Source organism: Apaloderma vittatum, unplaced genomic scaffold (assembly GCF_000703405.1).
Source record: "Apaloderma vittatum isolate BGI_N311 unplaced genomic scaffold, ASM70340v1 scaffold12785, whole genome shotgun sequence".
Classification (NCBI taxonomy): Eukaryota; Metazoa; Chordata; class Aves; order Trogoniformes; family Trogonidae; genus Apaloderma; species Apaloderma vittatum.
This window is the reverse complement of record NW_009716556.1, coordinates 23,119-41,653: the sequence shown is the minus strand read 5'-3', so window position 1 is coordinate 41,653 and position 18,535 is coordinate 23,119. Positions and strand designations below refer to the sequence as shown.

At 39.6% G+C, this 18,535-nt stretch overlaps 1 protein-coding gene across 1 annotated transcript in view; it reads left to right on the top strand.

Annotated features, from left to right (window-relative positions):
- Window positions 1–517: 517 nt before the first annotated feature.
- Window positions 518–18,535, top strand: part of SMPD3 (sphingomyelin phosphodiesterase 3, neutral membrane (neutral sphingomyelinase II)) — a 29,873-nt gene continuing 11,855 nt past the window's right edge. The window contains exons 1-2 of the mRNA XM_009869581.1: window positions 518–1,867; window positions 12,462–12,537. Of these exons, the coding sequence (XP_009867883.1) occupies window positions 518–1,867; window positions 12,462–12,537 (1,426 nt within the window). The remainder of the gene's footprint in view (window positions 1,868–12,461; window positions 12,538–18,535) is intronic.

Sequence of the window (18,535 nt, the reverse complement as noted above, 5' to 3'; positions counted from 1 at the left end):
AAAATGCATTAAATGGTCAATGTACTGGTTTCATTTGCAGAAGTACCAGTCCCTTGTTGTTGTATTTGCCTTAAATTCATTGTCTTTAACAGACTATCAAAAATGCTAAATTAAACCAAAAAAAAAGGAGATAAATTATTTAGACTGTGAGGCAAAGCTGGTGGGAGAAAATCTACTTTATACTTCTAATAACTGTTACGTATGTTTCGTGTGTTTTGTTTTCACAGGTTTCCTTTTTGCCGTGGGAGTGTTTCGCTATGGCAGCCTCCAGTGAACAATGACATCCTTTGACAAATATAGATGCCAAAAAGCCAGACGGAAACAGTGGCCTTGTTTCATTTTGACTCCAACACAGTGAAATGGTGCTCTTAAAGTTTTGTTATTGACTCTCACTGGAAAAACAAACAAACTCCTGACCAGACTTTTTGTCCCCAGCCCTCTCCCAGTGTTCATATGGATGCTTGACACGAGTGACATCATGTAGTAGGCCCTGAAGTGTTGTCATAATTAAGTTGCAATGGTTTTATACACTTCCCCATTTCCCAACAGCTTTCTGTCAGTTCTGCATTCTTTTTCCTGGGGCCTGATTTTCCCATGTTACTGGTTAGCAGATAGGCTTGTGGCCTCTTTTGTTCCGACCACCTATGAAAAACGCCAGAGAGCAGATGATCCATGCTATTTTCATGCACTCTGCATCATCATTACCACTCCCATCTACTTGGCACTCTTGGTTGCCTCTCTTCCTTTTGCTCTGATCGGCTTCTTGTTATGGTCCCCGCTCCAGTCAGCCAGAAGACCATACATCTACTCCAGACTAGAAGACAAGAACCACAGCAATGGAGCCACTCTGCTCACTGAATGGAAGGCTGCAGGGAATGGGAAAAGCTTCTGCTTTGGCAGTGCCAATGTTTGCCTGCTGCCAGATTCTCTGGCAAGATTTAATAACGTTTTCAATACACAGGCTAGGGCTAAAGAGATTGGCCGGAGGATCCGGAATGGGGCAAGCAGACCACAGATCAAAATATACATAGATTCTCCTACCAACACATCCATCAGCGCAGCGAGTTTCAGTAGTTTGGTCTCCCCCCAGGGTGGAGATAGCACTAATCGTACTGTTAATGCTGGCATCAAACGGACGACATCAATGGAGTATAAAGGAGACAATTCTGGCTCAAACAATGGTGAGAATATAATAGAGAATAATAGAGAAGAGAGAGGCGGAGCTGGAGAGCCAAATGAGGGAGAAGAAACCACTTGCATTGTCCGCATCAACGGGGAGGATAATGGCCACATGTCAGACACAGAAGCGGACACCGTCAATGGCCAGGCTCATGCCAGCTGCCCAGCAGAGCCCTCACCAGAAGGTGATGCAGAGATCTCAAAAACACCTAACCACAAACAGAAGGAAGGAGATTCTGGGAGTTTAGACAGCTACTCTGCCTCACGAGAGTCTTTAGTTAAAGTTCGCGTTGGAGATGGTACAGTGGACCAAAGCACTGTCAACAACAAGCTCCTCTACAAAGCTTCAATCATGAAGAAGACGTCGGTGCGGAAAAAGAAACACACAGATGAGACCTTTGATCATGAGATCTCTGCTTTCTTCCCTGCCAACTTGGACTTTCTGTGTCTGCAGGAAGTGTTTGACAAAAGAGCTGCAGAGAAATTGAAAGAGCAGCTTCATCACTATTTTGAATACATTGTCTATGATGTTGGGGTCTACAGCTGCCACGGCTGCTGTAGCTTTAAGTTCGTGAACAGTGGTCTACTTTTTGCCAGCCGCTATCCTGTTATGGATGCTGCCTATCACTGTTACCCCAATGGAAGAGGAACGGACTCCTTGGCTTCCAAAGGAGCCTTATTTCTCAAGGTAAGAGCCTTTTTGAAGTCATAAATATTGACTCTATTTATGTGAGAAGTCATAAAGTTATGTTATTTTCTCTCAGTCATTTTAGTTAGAGTTCAAAGACGAACTATTCAGATCTAGATTACCTGATGTAACTATATATAGGTTTTATGGCCTAGATACTGTGTTGAAGTGATGGATGTGCATGAAATAATGAGTGACTTCTGGAGGTGGAAGTTGAGTATAATTTCAAGTGTCAAGATTTGAACTAACTTTCATGTAATCTTAGTTTCTTTTTTTAAAGAAATCATTAATTAAATGCACAAATTCTAAGGTTTTCAACGAGTATAGTACAGCGGGTATACTGTTGGAAAACAGGTTATGCATGTTGTTCATGTGGAAATCAAAAGACAATCCAAAGTCTAAATGCCAGTAGAATAAGCATGCAAGAATTGCAATGAAATGTGTGGCTATCCCTCTCTCTTGGATGCAAAAGAATTGTTAAGGAGAGACACAAAGGAGAGTAAACAAAAAAAAAACTATCCTGGTTCACTGGGGAGCACAGAGCTTTTTTGCTTTATTAACGCAGTTTACTAATGGTAGTGAGAACAAGAAGGCTGGGGTTATACATCTGTAAATAAAAAAAAAAAACCACACAGAAATAAAAGTCTCCATGAAATTATTTGCTTTTCCAAGACAAGTGGCTGGTCATGCTTAGTTTTTGGGAGAATATGGGTGTGCTTTTCATAAAAATTTTTCTGATTTGTGAAGAGATCCAAGTCTGTAGACCCAAATCTGAACAAATCTAGAAATCTCCTAGAGTATTAGTTTTCAGGTTTTGTGATTTTATCAGTTTGGAACGTATTTCATGACTAAAACTTGAACATTTTTCCTAATGATAGAAAAATACATCAGGTGCTCAAACTATATGTACTTTCTAGTGCACATGCTCACAAGTCCTCCACAAAAGCTATTAGTAGCCACTGAGAATATGGATTGTTAATAAGGATCAGTGGGGGGATTTGTACACAGTTTGTAATTTGTAAACAAAGCAAAAAATCTAGGTACTGTGGCTTGCATAAAAAAAACCCAGGTATTAGAATTTGCAGTCTGATAAAAGTTCAATATCTCATAGACAAGCGATCCAAAAATTGGGTCTAGGCTTTTTAAGCTGTCCTCTTTTGTGTCTGTAAACAAATAAAGTTTCTTTTTTTGATCATGAAGTTCTGCATGCAAAAAAATGAACATACATGTTGTGCAGTACAAGTATGATCAGGGTCACAAAGACTACCCTTCAACATATGCCTATATTAGGGATTAAGAGATTAAAAACAATCTGCTTTTAACTGCCCAATGCTGAGTCATTTATTTGCTACTCTGCTAGGCAGGCCACAATATCTCCATTTCCCTTGCAGAAAATTAAGCCTCTTTTCAAAATTCCACTGCGATTAACTTAATTATGGATTCAAGTCGTTAAATAATGTTACAGTTGAGCAGGGAATAAGGACCAATTATTATAAAGATTCAAAGACAACTACATTCTTTTAAATATGACAGAATTATGGCCTAGCTAAAAGACCATTTTTCCTCATGTTTGTGTGTTCTGATATACCGTACTTTATACCTAAAATATTCTTCATTCTGAGTTAAGTCTGACCTGATATGAAATGACTTTCTTTCTTAATTGTACTTTAAGTGATCATCGGTCATTTTTTTCTTTGATGGGAGAGAAAAAAAAAAGACAGAATGATTTATTTAATTTTAGCTTTAAAACAAAGTAGGTTTGAAGGTTGTTTTTCTTATGTAGTGCTTTATGAGCAACTGAGTGTGTGTGGACTCCGGAGACAAAAGCTACAGTAATTAAAAGCCCAGGTTGTTTTTCAAGTCAGTAAGAATCAGTTCATTAACTTCAGAAGTCTCAAGGTTTTACACGGGGATAGCAGCAAGCTAGCACTGCATATCGTGGTTGGCAGGTGTCATTCTAGCCACTACTCTGTCATTCAAAATCCAGAGCTTCTGTCACTGCTTTTAGATAACTTCTTTTATCGGCTCTTTACAATATTTTGTCTGTATATAATGCAATCCAGCCCGACCCTGGAGTTTATCTCAGTGTGGTTTCAAAGACGGTAAGAGAGCCTTGCAGAACAATCCCATGCAAACTCTGGGTTTGAGTTCCTGACTCCTGCAGAAAGCATGGTGTTTCCATTTCTGAAGTTGAGAAGACATCAATTGAGTTTTGGTTTGCAAGTACACTTGTGAAGACTGTTGCCCTTGCATAGCTGCCATCTCTGAGCAAAGAAGCAGCTGCTCTTTATGTTTAAGAAAAAAATAAAAATGTTGTGAAGAGCAAGTGAGGGGAGAAGAGTTGCCTATTTTGAAAACCACTTAATGGTTCTACTTACTGGGAGGCTGTTGCCTTGGTTCAAAACTTCCTGAACCTCAGGTAAGACCAACATCCAAATTCATAAGAATGTTCAGAGAAAGGAACTGGTTCTTATTTCATGAGTACAGTTTGTCTCCTTACTACAGATATAACTGTTAAGGAGATAAATTAAAGGTGTCAGAACTAAACATTTAATGAAAGCTGAATTCTTTTGAATAAAAAGGCAAAACCTTTGGGAGAGTGGTGTTACAAAACAGATGCCTACTGCAAAGGTACAAGTGTTTCACGTATTTTTCTCTCTTTGAAATGGGTTCTGTTTCCAGTGTAAAGGAAATTATTTCCCCTTGCCCTCGTCTTCCCTGCCCTGCCTTCACCATCTAGATTGTAAAGTTCAGGTGGAGATTTGGAAGGATTTGAGAGATTTGCTTAGTCATACAGAATTTTACCTGAGAGACTTACACAGCTCAAGGGTTATTATTAGTAGGTATAATAGCAGTCAGCTCTTACATACTGCTTTTCATTCATATGTCTTAGAGTGCATAATAAAGACAGGTCAGTGTCTGCTTAATGGAAGGAGAAACTAAAGCACAGGAAGGTAAAGTGATTTGATTGTGGTTTGACACCTGGGGTGGAAGTAAATTACAAAGGCTTTTAACACTATTTCATGCTACTGACATCATGCCACCTAACATCTATCTGGGGACCTGCGCAAAGGAATTCTGCTAGCCTCGATGTGTTCTCTTCCTAAAGATGTCTGCCACAAAAGGTGCTGCTGCTGGCATTTTCCTGACAGAGTTCACAGACTGTTTTTTCCATCTGTATAGGCTGATGCTTTCCAGGTCAGCCTCCATGAAGGCATGAGGATGACACAGTTGTGAGCAACTACTGTGTAAAGCCCTTTTCCTGCATAACTGGAGGACTAATTTATGTTCAGCACTTCGATATCTTCAAACTCTAGCAGTGTTTCTGTCTGCAATCTGAGGGTCTCATTGGGATGTAAGAGGGACACAGTCACAGAAAAAAATAGCATATAAGAAGGGGGAAATGTCACTTGCATCTAAGTGACAGCTTCATGTTTGAAGTGTTAAACCACTGTTCCTAGTTACTGCTGAAGACTCAGAGGAGAAGTTAGCAAATATATAAATCAGCCCATCCATTTTCATACTCTGACAGTCTAGGCCCTGGGGAGACTCTGCCGTGACTCTCTGTTCTAGCATTGCATTTCACATTAATTTAAAATGCCTAAGAAAAGAACCCTTGAGTCTGCTTTGTAGGTTTATAACTCGAGTTGTCTCTTACTGCTACTCCGCTACAGGTAGAGGAGGGAAGCGGGACCGACACAGATGCTGCCCTTTGCTGGCGATTGTATGTAACTGTATATAACATGTTGCGGACTGCAGCGCTCTCGGTTGCTCTGTTGGTTTGACACGTACATAATTTTAATTCAATTTAATTGGTTTTGATGAACTTAAAGAAAAGAGAGTCTTAAAGTACATGTCCCTTTCAGAAATTGGGTGATGATCTTGGAGTCAAATCAAGTTTAAAAGGTATCAGTGAGCGCTGAGCAGAAACTGTGTAATGCATCACCTGTTTGTAATTTACTAGGTTTCAAAATGTCAACATGCATCTTTAGATAGAAGCAGGATGTAGCCTTAGTTAAACTGTCTTTCAGGGATGCTGTGTAAGCTTTGGAAAGCGGTGTAATAAAACCAGAAACCATCCTTAGCTTGACCTGAGGAGTTAATGAAGTGGTGGAGAGCTTGTCCATATTTCTCCAGCTGCATCATCTAACAAAAGATGTCACTTCCTCTGACACATTTTGACTCTCTTACTCGTAAATTAAAAGACCTAGAACTGTAACATAAATCTACGCGACACAAGACATGTATGTGTATACTCAGAGTAGGGAGGTGAACGAAAGTGTCACTGTTCTCAAAATGGTTATTAGCTGAGGAAAAGTTTTGGAGTGGTTTTACTCCAACTGAGACCGGGAGATATGGAACTATGTGGCATAGAAGGCTGTTCTTTCTACCATTCTTAGTAAGAAATTGTTCTGGTGTTTGGCAACTGCCAGAGAGAGAATTTTAGCAAAGATAAGAATTCTTGCTGAAAACACAGCATGTGAACATAGAGCAAAAGCAAAACTGCAGTCTGATGGGGGTAGTTTGAACAGCTAATAGTATTCAAACTGAATCAAAAAGAATCAAAAGGAAAAAGTCTTGTAGGTTTTGCTAAATGTCTAAAAGAACTTGTGTTTAATTAATATTAATTCCTAAGCTTATTAACAGATTTACTTTTCAAATTCTCTGAAAATTAATGCTGTTCTCAGGAAGTACAGTAATTGTGCAGAGAACATGTTATTATTCATTGCTTAAAGGAAACCTAGCAACCTTTGCTTCATGTGCAAAGCTAAACTTGCTTTCAAAAGAGCTGATATGGTGGTAGCAGATGGCAGAAGGAGCAGTAACTCTGATTGCAAAACTGCTTTGAAGCACAGTTTTTACTGTTTGCTACTCTCGAGGTTCCTGCTTTGTATGATAAAATGAGGGTTCCCTGAATTAACCTCTGTGATTCTCCGTTTCAATATTACTGATGCAGATACATTCTGCTCGGGCAGTTAAGGTGTTTTTACTGTCCCTTGCCAATCTGTGTGTGTTGTGGCTGAGAGGGAAAGGGCAAATTCGGCTACACAGTTGCACAGTACACTGAGGGGAAGCTTTTTTCTCCTAAGGATTACACTGAAAAAAGGCAATGGCTGTTTTCTGCCCCTGGTAAAAGATCATATAGAGATTTCAGTGGTTAGATTTTCTTGTCCTTGATCAGTTGTCCAGTATCTACAGTTATCCCAAGATGTTTAAAAGAAATGTCTTGTGCTGTTCATAAACTTGTTTTGATAACTTTAAAGCTGTGCCATTTAAGTCAGGAGGGTAACATTTTCCACATGTTCAGTTTCTGCTATGAAATGTTAATGCAGGAATTGGACAGAGTCCAATAAACCGTCTGAGACTTCTTTAAAAAGAAAAAAAAAGACCCTACTATGGCACTGTACCATGTTTGTTCACTTTGAGATAATTAATGTTATTAATCACAGCTTTTTTCTCCTTTATCAAAACTGTTAGGCAGAATGAAATACAGGTATGTAAGTTGGGGGCTTTATCCTCTTCAGAAGAGGAAGAGACCTTGATTCATAGCACCATTTTACAGTTTACAGCCACTTTACCTCACATATAAGCTTAATGTTACAAATACGTTACAAATAACTAATTCTCTGAGTTTGTGGAACAGTATTTTTTATGTGGTGGGTGGCAAAAAATAGGATTCTGAAATAATCAAGCTCAAATGTGGCTAGAAAGAATTGCAGAGCACCAAACAGAATTTTGAGCTGACCTCTATAACATTTTAAACTTCTTTGATTTGTTTAATATACCTAAATAATATATTTATAATAATAAATTAGTAATTTAACTAATGCATCTTTTTTAGAAGCTGTTATATTTCCCTGAAGGCAAAGGCAGAGCTGTTAAAGTCCTAAAAATAAGACAGTTCTTTTTACACTATGTCTAAACTAACCAAAAAACTACTATAAAGAACACAAAGTACAGGAATAAACCACAGCTTTCCTGGCTAATCGAAGTAATCTCTGTGGGGCAGGAATGTTTCAGTTGTGCGTGTGAGTAGTTGCAAGTTTTCCTTGGCATCATCTCTTGACAATAATGGGAATAAGGACTTTGGCACACAGTTTGACTGGGTATTCCAGTTAGTTTCTTGGTTGATACTGTTTGGGAGATGATGGAAAAGTTGCCCTGGAAGAGAAACTTCTTTCTTTTCTCTTCCTCACTCTGTTGTTTGCTCATTTCATAGGATGCCTATGATGGTATTCGCACAGTAGCTGAAGTTGGGAGGTATTGATACCCGCCAGTCTCAGAGCATCAAATCCGGGAGGTTTGAACCATGACCGGGTGTGGAGGCATCGCTACTTGTGCACTTACAGCTTCTTCATCTGCAGGAATTCGGTTGAATCTCGTGCTCCTGTATTTTCCATGGAGCTTCCCGTGAACTTAACCAATGCTGGCTACATATAGTATGATATAGTACAATGTTTATTTCTGTGGGAGTAAAGTCACTGTCACATCTACTGCAAAGTCTGTTTCTGTGCCCTGGTCTTAATCTCTCTCTGAGGTGTTCTATTTCTAAGACAAACAGTAACTGGAGGCCTCTGCTTAGAGTGTATTTACAAATGTGTTGTTCATGCTTTTGTTTTGAAGGAGAGAGGTGGTTGTTTTTCCCACAGAGCATGCAGGTGTGCTTCTCAGCCTGGCTAGTTTTTCTTCACAATATGAACATTATTAGCTTGGTTCTTATCATGACTGTAAATTTGTTTCCAGAAGAGCTATATACTTTGGAGACAAACCCTCTTCAAAAGAAGAATGCAGGAATCAGTACTACACAGGTATTCCAGTGGCAAAATTGACACCTTTGTGGGTTTGCTCATTTACAGTCCAAGATGTGATTAAACTGTAATTGCTGAAACTAGAGCTCTTCTCTGGAGCATCCTCCTGTCTCCCCGAAGGATTCTTCACATTGCATTCAGATTATTTACCTTTCCCAGTTTTGGGTTTAATAGATGCATGTAGATTGTGGGAGTGATAAATGCTGGAGCTCTTCTTGCAGGAGTAGGCCAAAATTTTACCTCTCTTCTGGTTTGCACACCTAGATTTGCTTCCCATGAAGGAAGAGACACTTGGACCTGTATGTATTCATACCTTTCATATTGGAAGGTACACATTTAAGAAACTGTCTGCTTTATTTAGGAATTTTTTATTTAGGAATTTATTTAGGAATTTTTTTTTTCTTAACATAGCCTTGATATCTTAGGCTTGATTTCTTTCATGAGCACTATTTATTACCTGACAGCAGTCTTAACTGGAGGACGTACTACTCCTTAGTCCATACAGGACAAGCTTTTGATACACAATTATAGGGATAGACAGAATTTTGCATAGTACAGCACAGTGTCGGCGTGGTCTCTCCAACAGATCGTACGAATGTGCTATGGCACAGAGAGGAAATCTTTTAATAAAAAAGTACTTGATGTTAAGTTCTTTTGTGTACTTGACACAGTCAGTACTCTGACTGAAAATAAAAATTCAGAGCTGTCAGTTTTGCACTTATTTATTTAATTCACAGGCAAGGGACAAATATAAATATGCAGCAGAAGAAACTGGCACTTCGAATTCCAAACACAGCCTTAGTAGGCTTTTCCCTTTATGGGAAAAACCCCCTCTCATCTGTAATAAGCTTTTTATACCCCGACAGCTAACAAAATGTGATGTTCTGCGGTAGGGGTAGAATCCACTCCTAGCTTCCAAATGCTTGACTTAACCTTGCAAAATATTGAGAATTGCAATGAATTTTTCGTATTTTGGCATAATAATGAAAAATATTACTTTTTCTCTGCAAAATAACTACAAATATGTTCTCTCAGTTTTAATTTTGCCTCTAGGTAATATCAGAGTTCAACAGGACATCACATACAACTTTTTCCTTTTGTAATAATTATCCTATTTTAAAATACTTGGAACGTAGAAATATATTTAACTACTGCTTTCCTATGAATTTCCATAGACATAGGATAGTGGTCTATGACTCAATTAAGACTGTACAATGGTTTCTGGAAAGCAGTTTCTGAAATAGTTCCTTACAGAAGGGTAATTCAATGAACGTGTTATTGATACAGACCTACAAATCTACAACAGTTGAGGTGAACTTAAGTCAGGCTTATGCTGAAGGAGCCATTCTGACTAATTTGCTTACATTTATTTTCTTTGTGAATTTAGAAGTTTCTTCTGTATCATGCAGCAAAAAAAGTATGTTCTATTTGTGAAGCACTGACTTGGTTTGGTGGAAGTGGAACCTTTCTGCCAAGATCCACGTTGCAGGCTGAAATGAACTCTCAGTGTTGTCTTTCTGCGGGACTGCCACGTAGCTGCTCAGGCCGCTCACCACAATATCATACATCCTCAAAAATGGAACAGTGTAAAAGTAGCTACAGTATTTGGCCACACAAAGGAATGTTTTTATGCAAAATTATAGGGTTTGTAATATTCCAGAGGTCAAGTAGTCTTCCTATTTGCACATCCCATAGTCCATCCGTGAAATAACAAATTAGACTGAATAATTAGATTTTTTTCCTTGCTATTTTATTTCAGACTATATTTAATAAATTAGTGCTTCTACTGTAGCTGGGAATTGACTGGGAGCTTTCAGGGCTATTTATTTTGTCTCCTGGTAGTTGTCACAAATCTTTCCCTCCATGATGACTATATTCAAAATGACTCTGCTTGGTGTTTTACATCAATACTGCCATTCAAAAAAAACCCTCAACCCCCAAAATCAAAAAAGTTGAGGAAAATGTGCAATCTGAGAGAAAAGCTGCTTTGGATGTACTTCTGTGCTGGCACTTCCCAGGGAAATTCTAATTATGTTAATGTCTTCAGCTCCTGCTTTTGAGCCTTCCCCCACTTTAATTAGCAAAGTGTTTATGAAATTTCCTTTCCTTTCCTACTCAGAGGGAGTGTAAAGCAGCCGTTGTTCCTACCAAGCGCAGAGCCCTGGGGCACTGTCCCTCTGCGGTTCCAACCCCGAGGGGCCTCTGCTGCACTCACCCACCAGCGTATAGCGGCAGTCAGTCTTTCCTCTAGGCCATTTCTTGTCAAGATCCTCAGTCCCTTTCAGGATAGATGTGGGCACTCAGGGACACCGCACAATACATATTTATTTATGATTAATGGAAATGAGCGTGATCCTATGCATAAATTGGTTGATGAGGACGAGGCCTTCTCAGGCACTCCGCTAAGGCTGCACAGGAAATTCTAAAGCCAATTTGAGTTGACTTCTTTTTCTCAACTGACTATAATTTATGTTTGGATGTTCAGCTTTTAGACTTAAATCTTTTATGCTTTTTGGATAGAAACACTGAAAATTATTCTATCTGCTTTAGTCAATAAGAGGATTATAAGCAGCACATTCTTGCTGTCAGGCAGGAAACTTTATGTGCAGTATTTTCTGTTCAGTGAGGTTACAGTAGATGGCAAAGACATATGACACGCATGCTTCTCTGCAGCGGGAAACACTGCAAATTTGTAAATTAGTAGAGATTTTACAATATATAGTTTCAATGCTGAAGAGAAAATCTAATTTTGAGTTAAGTTTGGAAAACACAACTCATACACCTGCTGGCCCTAAATAGCAGAGGCTATAAACTAGTAGTTTTCCTCTTTTCTATTGGCATGGCATATGTTGCATAAAAAAATTAGAGAGAACGCTGCTCCTAATTCAGCTGTGACATTGTGACAGACTCAGACCAAGGCAGCCCGAGGGAGGAAGAAGGTCTGCCTAGCAACGCTCCTTCAGGAGTCACTACGAGCCATCCAGTGGATCGGCATTTCCTTTAGACTCTGCTACCATTGTCTGAGTTCAGGAGAGTCCTCTGGCGTAGGGCTAGATCCATCAGTGATTGCGCAGTATTTTCCTTGTCTTCCTCTGCCTTACCCTGCCTGAAGTAGGTTAACCGTTTGGGAACAGTAGGGAGATCACCATCAATATTCACTTGAAAAACTGTCTATAAAAGGACTGAACAGACTGATGAGAGAATAATGCAAGTTGTTTATTATATACTCATCTAGCTGAACAAAAACTGGAAATTAAGAAGACATTGCTGAGTACAAATGACTTCTAAATTCGCTTACTGCAGTTATAAAATGAATCAGGTGGTTCTTGGATAGCTGGAAAACAAAAAAAAACCAACCAAGCTGACAAAAGTGTGTCAGTATGAAACACAGCTCTGCTTGTTACTTAGAGCTGCCAGGTGAAATCTGAGCCTCGCTTTGTGAAGGAGAGTCATCTGTGGTTTTGAATTCCAAGCCCTGACTATAACTTTCTTCCATGGGTTTTTCTTTAGTAGTCCATGCAGTGTTGTCACATTAATTGTCAAGAGAGTAACCATATGCTCAAACTAGTTTCCTGCCTCAGTCCAAATCTTGTTCCTCAAATCATATGGAATTTTGATTTGAATGTTTTCGTGTGTGCGTTTTCAAAACAGAGCTAGATGGAACGAGTGGTAGAAAAAGCCAATGCCTTGAACAAAGGCTGCAGGGCCAGGGTTGGAAGTAGAGTTCTCTGAGTTGTATGGAGCTTTCCCATTAATCACTTTTTCATTTCTTCCTTTCATTCCAGGTGCAAGTGGGAAGTACACCTCAGGACCAAAGAATTGTGGGATACATTTCCTGCACTCACTTGCAAGCTATTGCAGGTACTGTCCTAATTTGCATATCTTGGGTTTTCACTATTTCTAGGCCTGTGGTGGTATTCCTGTACCAAAGTAGTGAGATTTGCTCCTCCCGTATTTCTGATAAAGTGCAGCGTGTGCTGCCAGTAGCAGTGAAATAGTGAAGAAAGAAAGATAGACAAGTCTGTCCCAAACATTCACATTTTCAGTCTCAAGAGTATTTAAGTATTATAGTACACAAACAAAAAATATCCCTTGAGAGCTTTTCTTCTCTTTACTCCGTTATTTTAGCAAATACATTACTGTCATCACTAATCAGCATTTAACTATGAATATCAGCATATAAACTAAAATGTCTTTGTACATAACTAAGGGATCATCAGAAGATAGAAGCTGGGACAGATTTTTCCATCAGAAATTAGCAGTTGGAATAGACCAAATTCTCTATTTTTGACCTGCAAATTTCATTCATAAATGGCTAGCAAGTTGATACATTCATTGAAAAATCCTCTTGGTCATGTTTAAAAGAAGTTCCGTTTGACACAGCATGCTGTGTGTCCTTAATTTCCTAAGGTTGTTAAAGATAAATACAATGCAAAAACCCTTAGCAGAGTGTGGAAGGCATTTTTTTTTTATTTTGCAATGAATTATCCTTAAAATGAATGAGATGTTCTTTACTAGCAGGTTTTTGTGTCTGAGATATGGGGATTCCACTTTTTTCCATAACTAGACTGGAATTCAGTGTAGGTCTGGCAGGTTTGGGGTGGAGCCTGTTCCTCCTCAACCATCTTATGACCCTTTTATGACCTTTTTATATGCTGATATCTCAACACCTAGCTCTCCTTTTAACATTAATATTCAGAAACAAGACTGAGGTAGATGTGTGACCTTACCTCCATTTTACAACCCAAGTCCAGAAAACAAGGAGAAGTTAGGAACTTCTTGGAGATGCCTGTGGAAAATTTTCCATGTATCTCTCCTATCTTTTGCATCAAAACTATAGTTCTATAATTAGATGAGGTGTAGTAATAAAATAAAGGCCAAACCTACAAACCTTTACTTTGTGTAAGATCAGAATTCAGTTTAGCCAGAGGGGTGGGTAGTTCTTAGTTTTACTTGATGCAGCTGTGATTCTTGTGCTCCCGAGAGCTGGAGAGCATGACACAGCCCTCCCAGACTGCTCGCAGACAGCGTGGATGCTGCAGACAGTGATGTATTATACATGGTAGAACTGTGAACTGATGCGCCGCAGCCTGGGTAGGTTAACCCAGGCAGGGTGCTGGCACTCGTTCTATTTCGTCAGTGCTGCAGCTGCAGAGAGACAGGCTTGGGAACAGAACTGCTGGTCCCTGAAGTACATTAGAGAGACTTGATAGTTCTAAAGAAGAGTCATGAATTTTTCAGCTACATTTTAACAATGTAACATCCTTCTCTGGTTTTCTATTTTTAACTCTGGAATTATGGTAATGTCCTGTGAGACTGCTGTTGTGGGGCTGAAATTTGTTGCTGTTCTAGCTTAGGTTAAAAACCTCCATTTTTAGTCCTTTCCCTTTTTACTACCTAGCCATGTATTCTCAGTTAGTCCTTGATAACCGCATTTTGAAATTCCTAAAATATTAAAGAGGAAGAGGGGAGAGGGAAGAAGAATGGGGAAGTAATGTTCTGTTTTCAAAGTCGGTCTAAAGCCTATTCAAGGGTAAAACGCAGCCTTTCATTTCCCTGCTTACATTCTTGCTTCGTATATTTAGGCTTATCTGGTTCAAACTACCTTCAGATAGAGCAGACTGTAATTTAAGAGTCTAACTGTCCTTTGATATATCATATTAGTTTATGTAATGAAATGGAAAACTGAAGTTCATAAGTTTGGCAGAGCTCTGCTTTCTGATTTGTATCATCTGATTCATAACATTTCACACATTTAAAAAATTATCCAAAAAAGCAGTTCAACGATGTAAAGATGCGGCATCTATAAAAGCAAGCGCTGTTTAAAAGGTCAGCCATTTAAATCATCTTGTCACACATGGCCGAGTGTAATTTGGCTTCTCTTCTAGGCTATATAAACTTAGACTTGACAGTTCTGATACTTACGTGAGTATAAAATGAAGGGATCCAACTGCTTATGGTCAGGGATGAACTAATGCTTTTTTCAAAAGATGTACTGGCTCAACTCTGTTTGGAGAAATTACTATTTTTACAGGCCTGACATTCACCTTTTTCAATAAAACTTCAGAATTACATGTAGCTTATCCCCTCAGTTCTCTACCTGTTACCGAATGGTGCTATGAAGCAGCTCTGCATTTCCACGGTGGAAATAACTGCATTTCAGTGACAAATGAAGGGATGCTTTAATTAGACTTGAATGTAATTATTTTCCAAGGGGCTGTTAAGTTTCCACGGTTCTTTTATGTGTTTCAATTAGTCAGTGATTAATGTTCTGAACAGGTTTTGGTGCCTAGAATCCAGCCACCTCCCAGGTTTCTTTGAGTCATGCCTTTCAGCCACTCCACCAAGCCACTGAAACAGAGTACGCCCCAAGCTGTTCCAGCCCAGGTCGATGCTGTCGCATGCTGGACGCTATCTCACAACCTCGTTCATGTCCCTATTTTGCCTTCATCGTGAATCTAGTCATCAGCAGCACAGGTACTGGCAACTCACGCTCCTCTAGCACAAGCTTCAGGTTCCACAAGCCTACACATAGTTTAAGCAGAACTCAGCTGAGGATTGAGAGATCCCCCAGTGTTTGAAGTTCTGGCCGTGCAATCAGGAGTAACGTGAGCATCCTTAGGCAGCAATTCCACGTATGTTTCTGAAATAGCAGAGCTGGTGCACCTACGCCGTGGCAGCCTGCCCTTGCGCCTGTAGGCTGCCGTAGGTGTTGCTCTTGACTAGGGGCCTAACCTAGCTGAGAAGTAACAGCAGAATAAAAGGGTGTGGTTTTGCTGTTGCTTTGGCTTTTGGGGTAGTTTGTCTCTGTTTCATTTTATTCAGTTTTCTCAGCCTATACTGGATTAAGTGTTGCAAGTGCAGGGGTCTGCTTAATCTGTCACACAGTCACGTGTGACACAGCATGTTTTAGGGCTAAACTGAAGCCTTTGGTTGAGACTTGGAAAGAATCCTTACTTTTGACTGGGCTTTACAAGCTTTTTTTGCTTATTTTCCCCAGGTTCACTACCAATACATCCCATAGCACTTACCAAAGCTGAGGACTCTGTTTTTAAAACCCTCTACTGGATCTTTTAACTTTCTCTGACTGGGCCTGTCAGCTGCTTTGTCCAACCACCACAGTGCTCCTTAACATCTTTCATAGTAAGACAAAACGGTCTTCCTCAGCGTACAGTACGTACACCTGCAGTTCTAACTAGAGCCCAGATTTCAGTTAAGCATTTCCAAAATTAATGGAAAGGGCAAGTGTGATTATCCTGTAATAAACAAAGGTGAAGTATTTATCTGTGCTGTGCTGGCTGAGGTTTCCCACACTACTCTTGTATCCCTCCACAAAGTTTGAAGCTGAAGGAAACTTGCTAAGAATTCAGAAATGCTGACTGCAGGAATCAGTCACAACACAAGTATTTGCATTTTTCCAGGCCAGTTACCAAGGAAGAGAGCACAGAGCAATTAGCACAAACCTGTATTCTCTGGTTAATCACTGGTGGCAGTCAATCAGATTAGTGATTCTATCTGAATGTTTGATAGAGCTGAAGGCTAGTTGTTGAATGTTAGTGTTGAGAGTTACTATCTAGTTCTCTTCTATTAATATTTACAGATGTTATTTCATTTCAGCAGCAGTTTCTGAACCTGTAGTGTAGCTGCAGTAAGCTGGACACCATTAGTTTAACAGTAATCTCAGGAAACAGTGATATTCAAGTCATATTAAAGGACCCTGTCTTTTGTTATGGAAATGTTGCTCACTTCATTGCACAGCTCCACGGAGTGTACTGAAGTGCAATTACATCTATGACCTCTAGTGGGGATAATCAGAGATGCCAGATTGTCATAGGTTTCTAAAAAAGAAACGAAAGTCATCTCTTTCTGGAGTTCCCAGGCTACTCTTTTGCTGTAATGCGGTGTACAGTGCTGCTGCAAAGGCTCAGTGTTCTGACTGCAGGAGATTGTATATCCCTATGTATGTAATGCTTTTTTAAATAATAGCAATGCATGTTACCAGACACCTCTCACAATATCCTGCTAACATGTTTGTGCTTGTCTGTCTTTTGTTTGCCTCAAAAGTTTTCTGTTTTGGAAAATTTTACTTTTGCGAGTTTCAGTTAAGTGGGTTTGCTGTGTTCTTTACACTGGTCTGTGCTGGTTGCTGCCTGAGTTTTACACCTATGTAGTAATGCCACATTATGTTGTCATGCATCCTAGTGAAGCCATGCTAGATGGATAATTTACAGAAAATGAAAAAAAAACACAACAAAACAACTTGACAATTCAGAGATGTAAAAGCTGAACAGTTAAGCAATTTATATCATTATGACTTTGACTTTGTGGGGAGCAAGACCAGTTACCATATTCCTGTCAAGAAATGCCATGAGGAAACAAAGGCCAGAAGAAAGCACAGGCCTAAGGAGATGAGCTAGGATAGAAAGATTCAGATGTCACAGAAGGACAACAGTCCATGAATTTGAATAAGCTTCACCCGGAGTGAGCAAGCTGGACTGTTCAGCTTCAGGAGAGGGGGTAAGGAAGATGGTGCCCAGCGACAGGACAAGAGGCAATAAGCACAAATCAAAATGCAAAACCTTCTGTTTAAACAATGGAAAATGTTTTTTACTGCACTGGAACAGGTTACTCAGAGGTTATGGAGTCCAACCATAGAGAGATTCAAAGCATGACTGGACATGGTCCTGAGCAACCTGCTGTAGGTGACCTTGCTTGAACAGAAGGGGTGGACTAGATGATCTCCAGAAGTCCCTCTCAAGCTTGTGCTTTCTGTGAATCTGTAATATTGTCTGTATCTTTAGTTAAGCAGAATGTATCTGCTACTCACGCACACCTTTTGTGGTTAGTGTCACCTGCTCCAGGCTGTATTTATTCCACGTGACCTATTTCTCGTGCTTTTGTCTAGCTACATCTTCACTGTACAGCTTTCGGGGGAGGGGGGGGGTGTAGCATGGGGTTTTCCCAAGAACACGTGGTCTGGATTTGTGTCAAGCTGTGTGTGTCCTATAAGAACTTGAGGGACAAGTAACTGGAGACTGTAGGTTAGGGAATAGAGTCAGGAAGCACTTGTACCTGCTTTTATATTACAGCCAAACTGGTAAAGATTTGTTGGGAATAACAGGAGTGGAAGAAAAAAATTACATTGTTTGCTGTCGGAATTACTAGTCTGAAGAGAGGAGCGTGTGTCAGAACCTACTTAATGTTCTCTCTTTTCCTGATCATGTTCTTATCAATATTTCTTTTAATTATTTAAGATTGTATCAAATCATGCTTGGTCGAACATTTCTGATTCAGTTTGTATTTATCTGTTCTTTTAGCATCATATCCAAACCCAGATGTTCTTGAAAATCCAGCCCTTCACAGGTTAATAGTGATAGGAAAGTGAGGTCTTAAGGCCTCAGGTGTGTCTCTGTGCTAACGCAGTCACAGCGTGCTGCGGAGTTCATGTTTTTGAAGTCTATAACAAGTGCTGGTGACAGCTGCAGTTGGGACAAGTGAGGATGTAGACTCAAATACTCACCATATCCATAGTGGCCACTGAAAGCAGCCTTTGGACATAGGCAACTGAGTTTCTAATTGTGTTTTACACCTTTCTAATAGCTAGCACAATGTAGTATATCAGGTTAAAAGAAAATTGTAGTCAATATAAGTCACTTTGAGTTTGCTGCTCTTCCTTCCAATTGTGACATTTGAAAACAAATCTTATTTTGAAGAAAAGTAATGTTGTTCTGATATTTCAAGTCTGAAACAAGCAATATTGTAACTGTTAACTATAGGTACAGTGAAAACAGAAGGAAAAACAATGCAGTGAACAATTGTTTCTAGAATGTGTTTTTCCCTACATCAAGCCTTTGCTGTA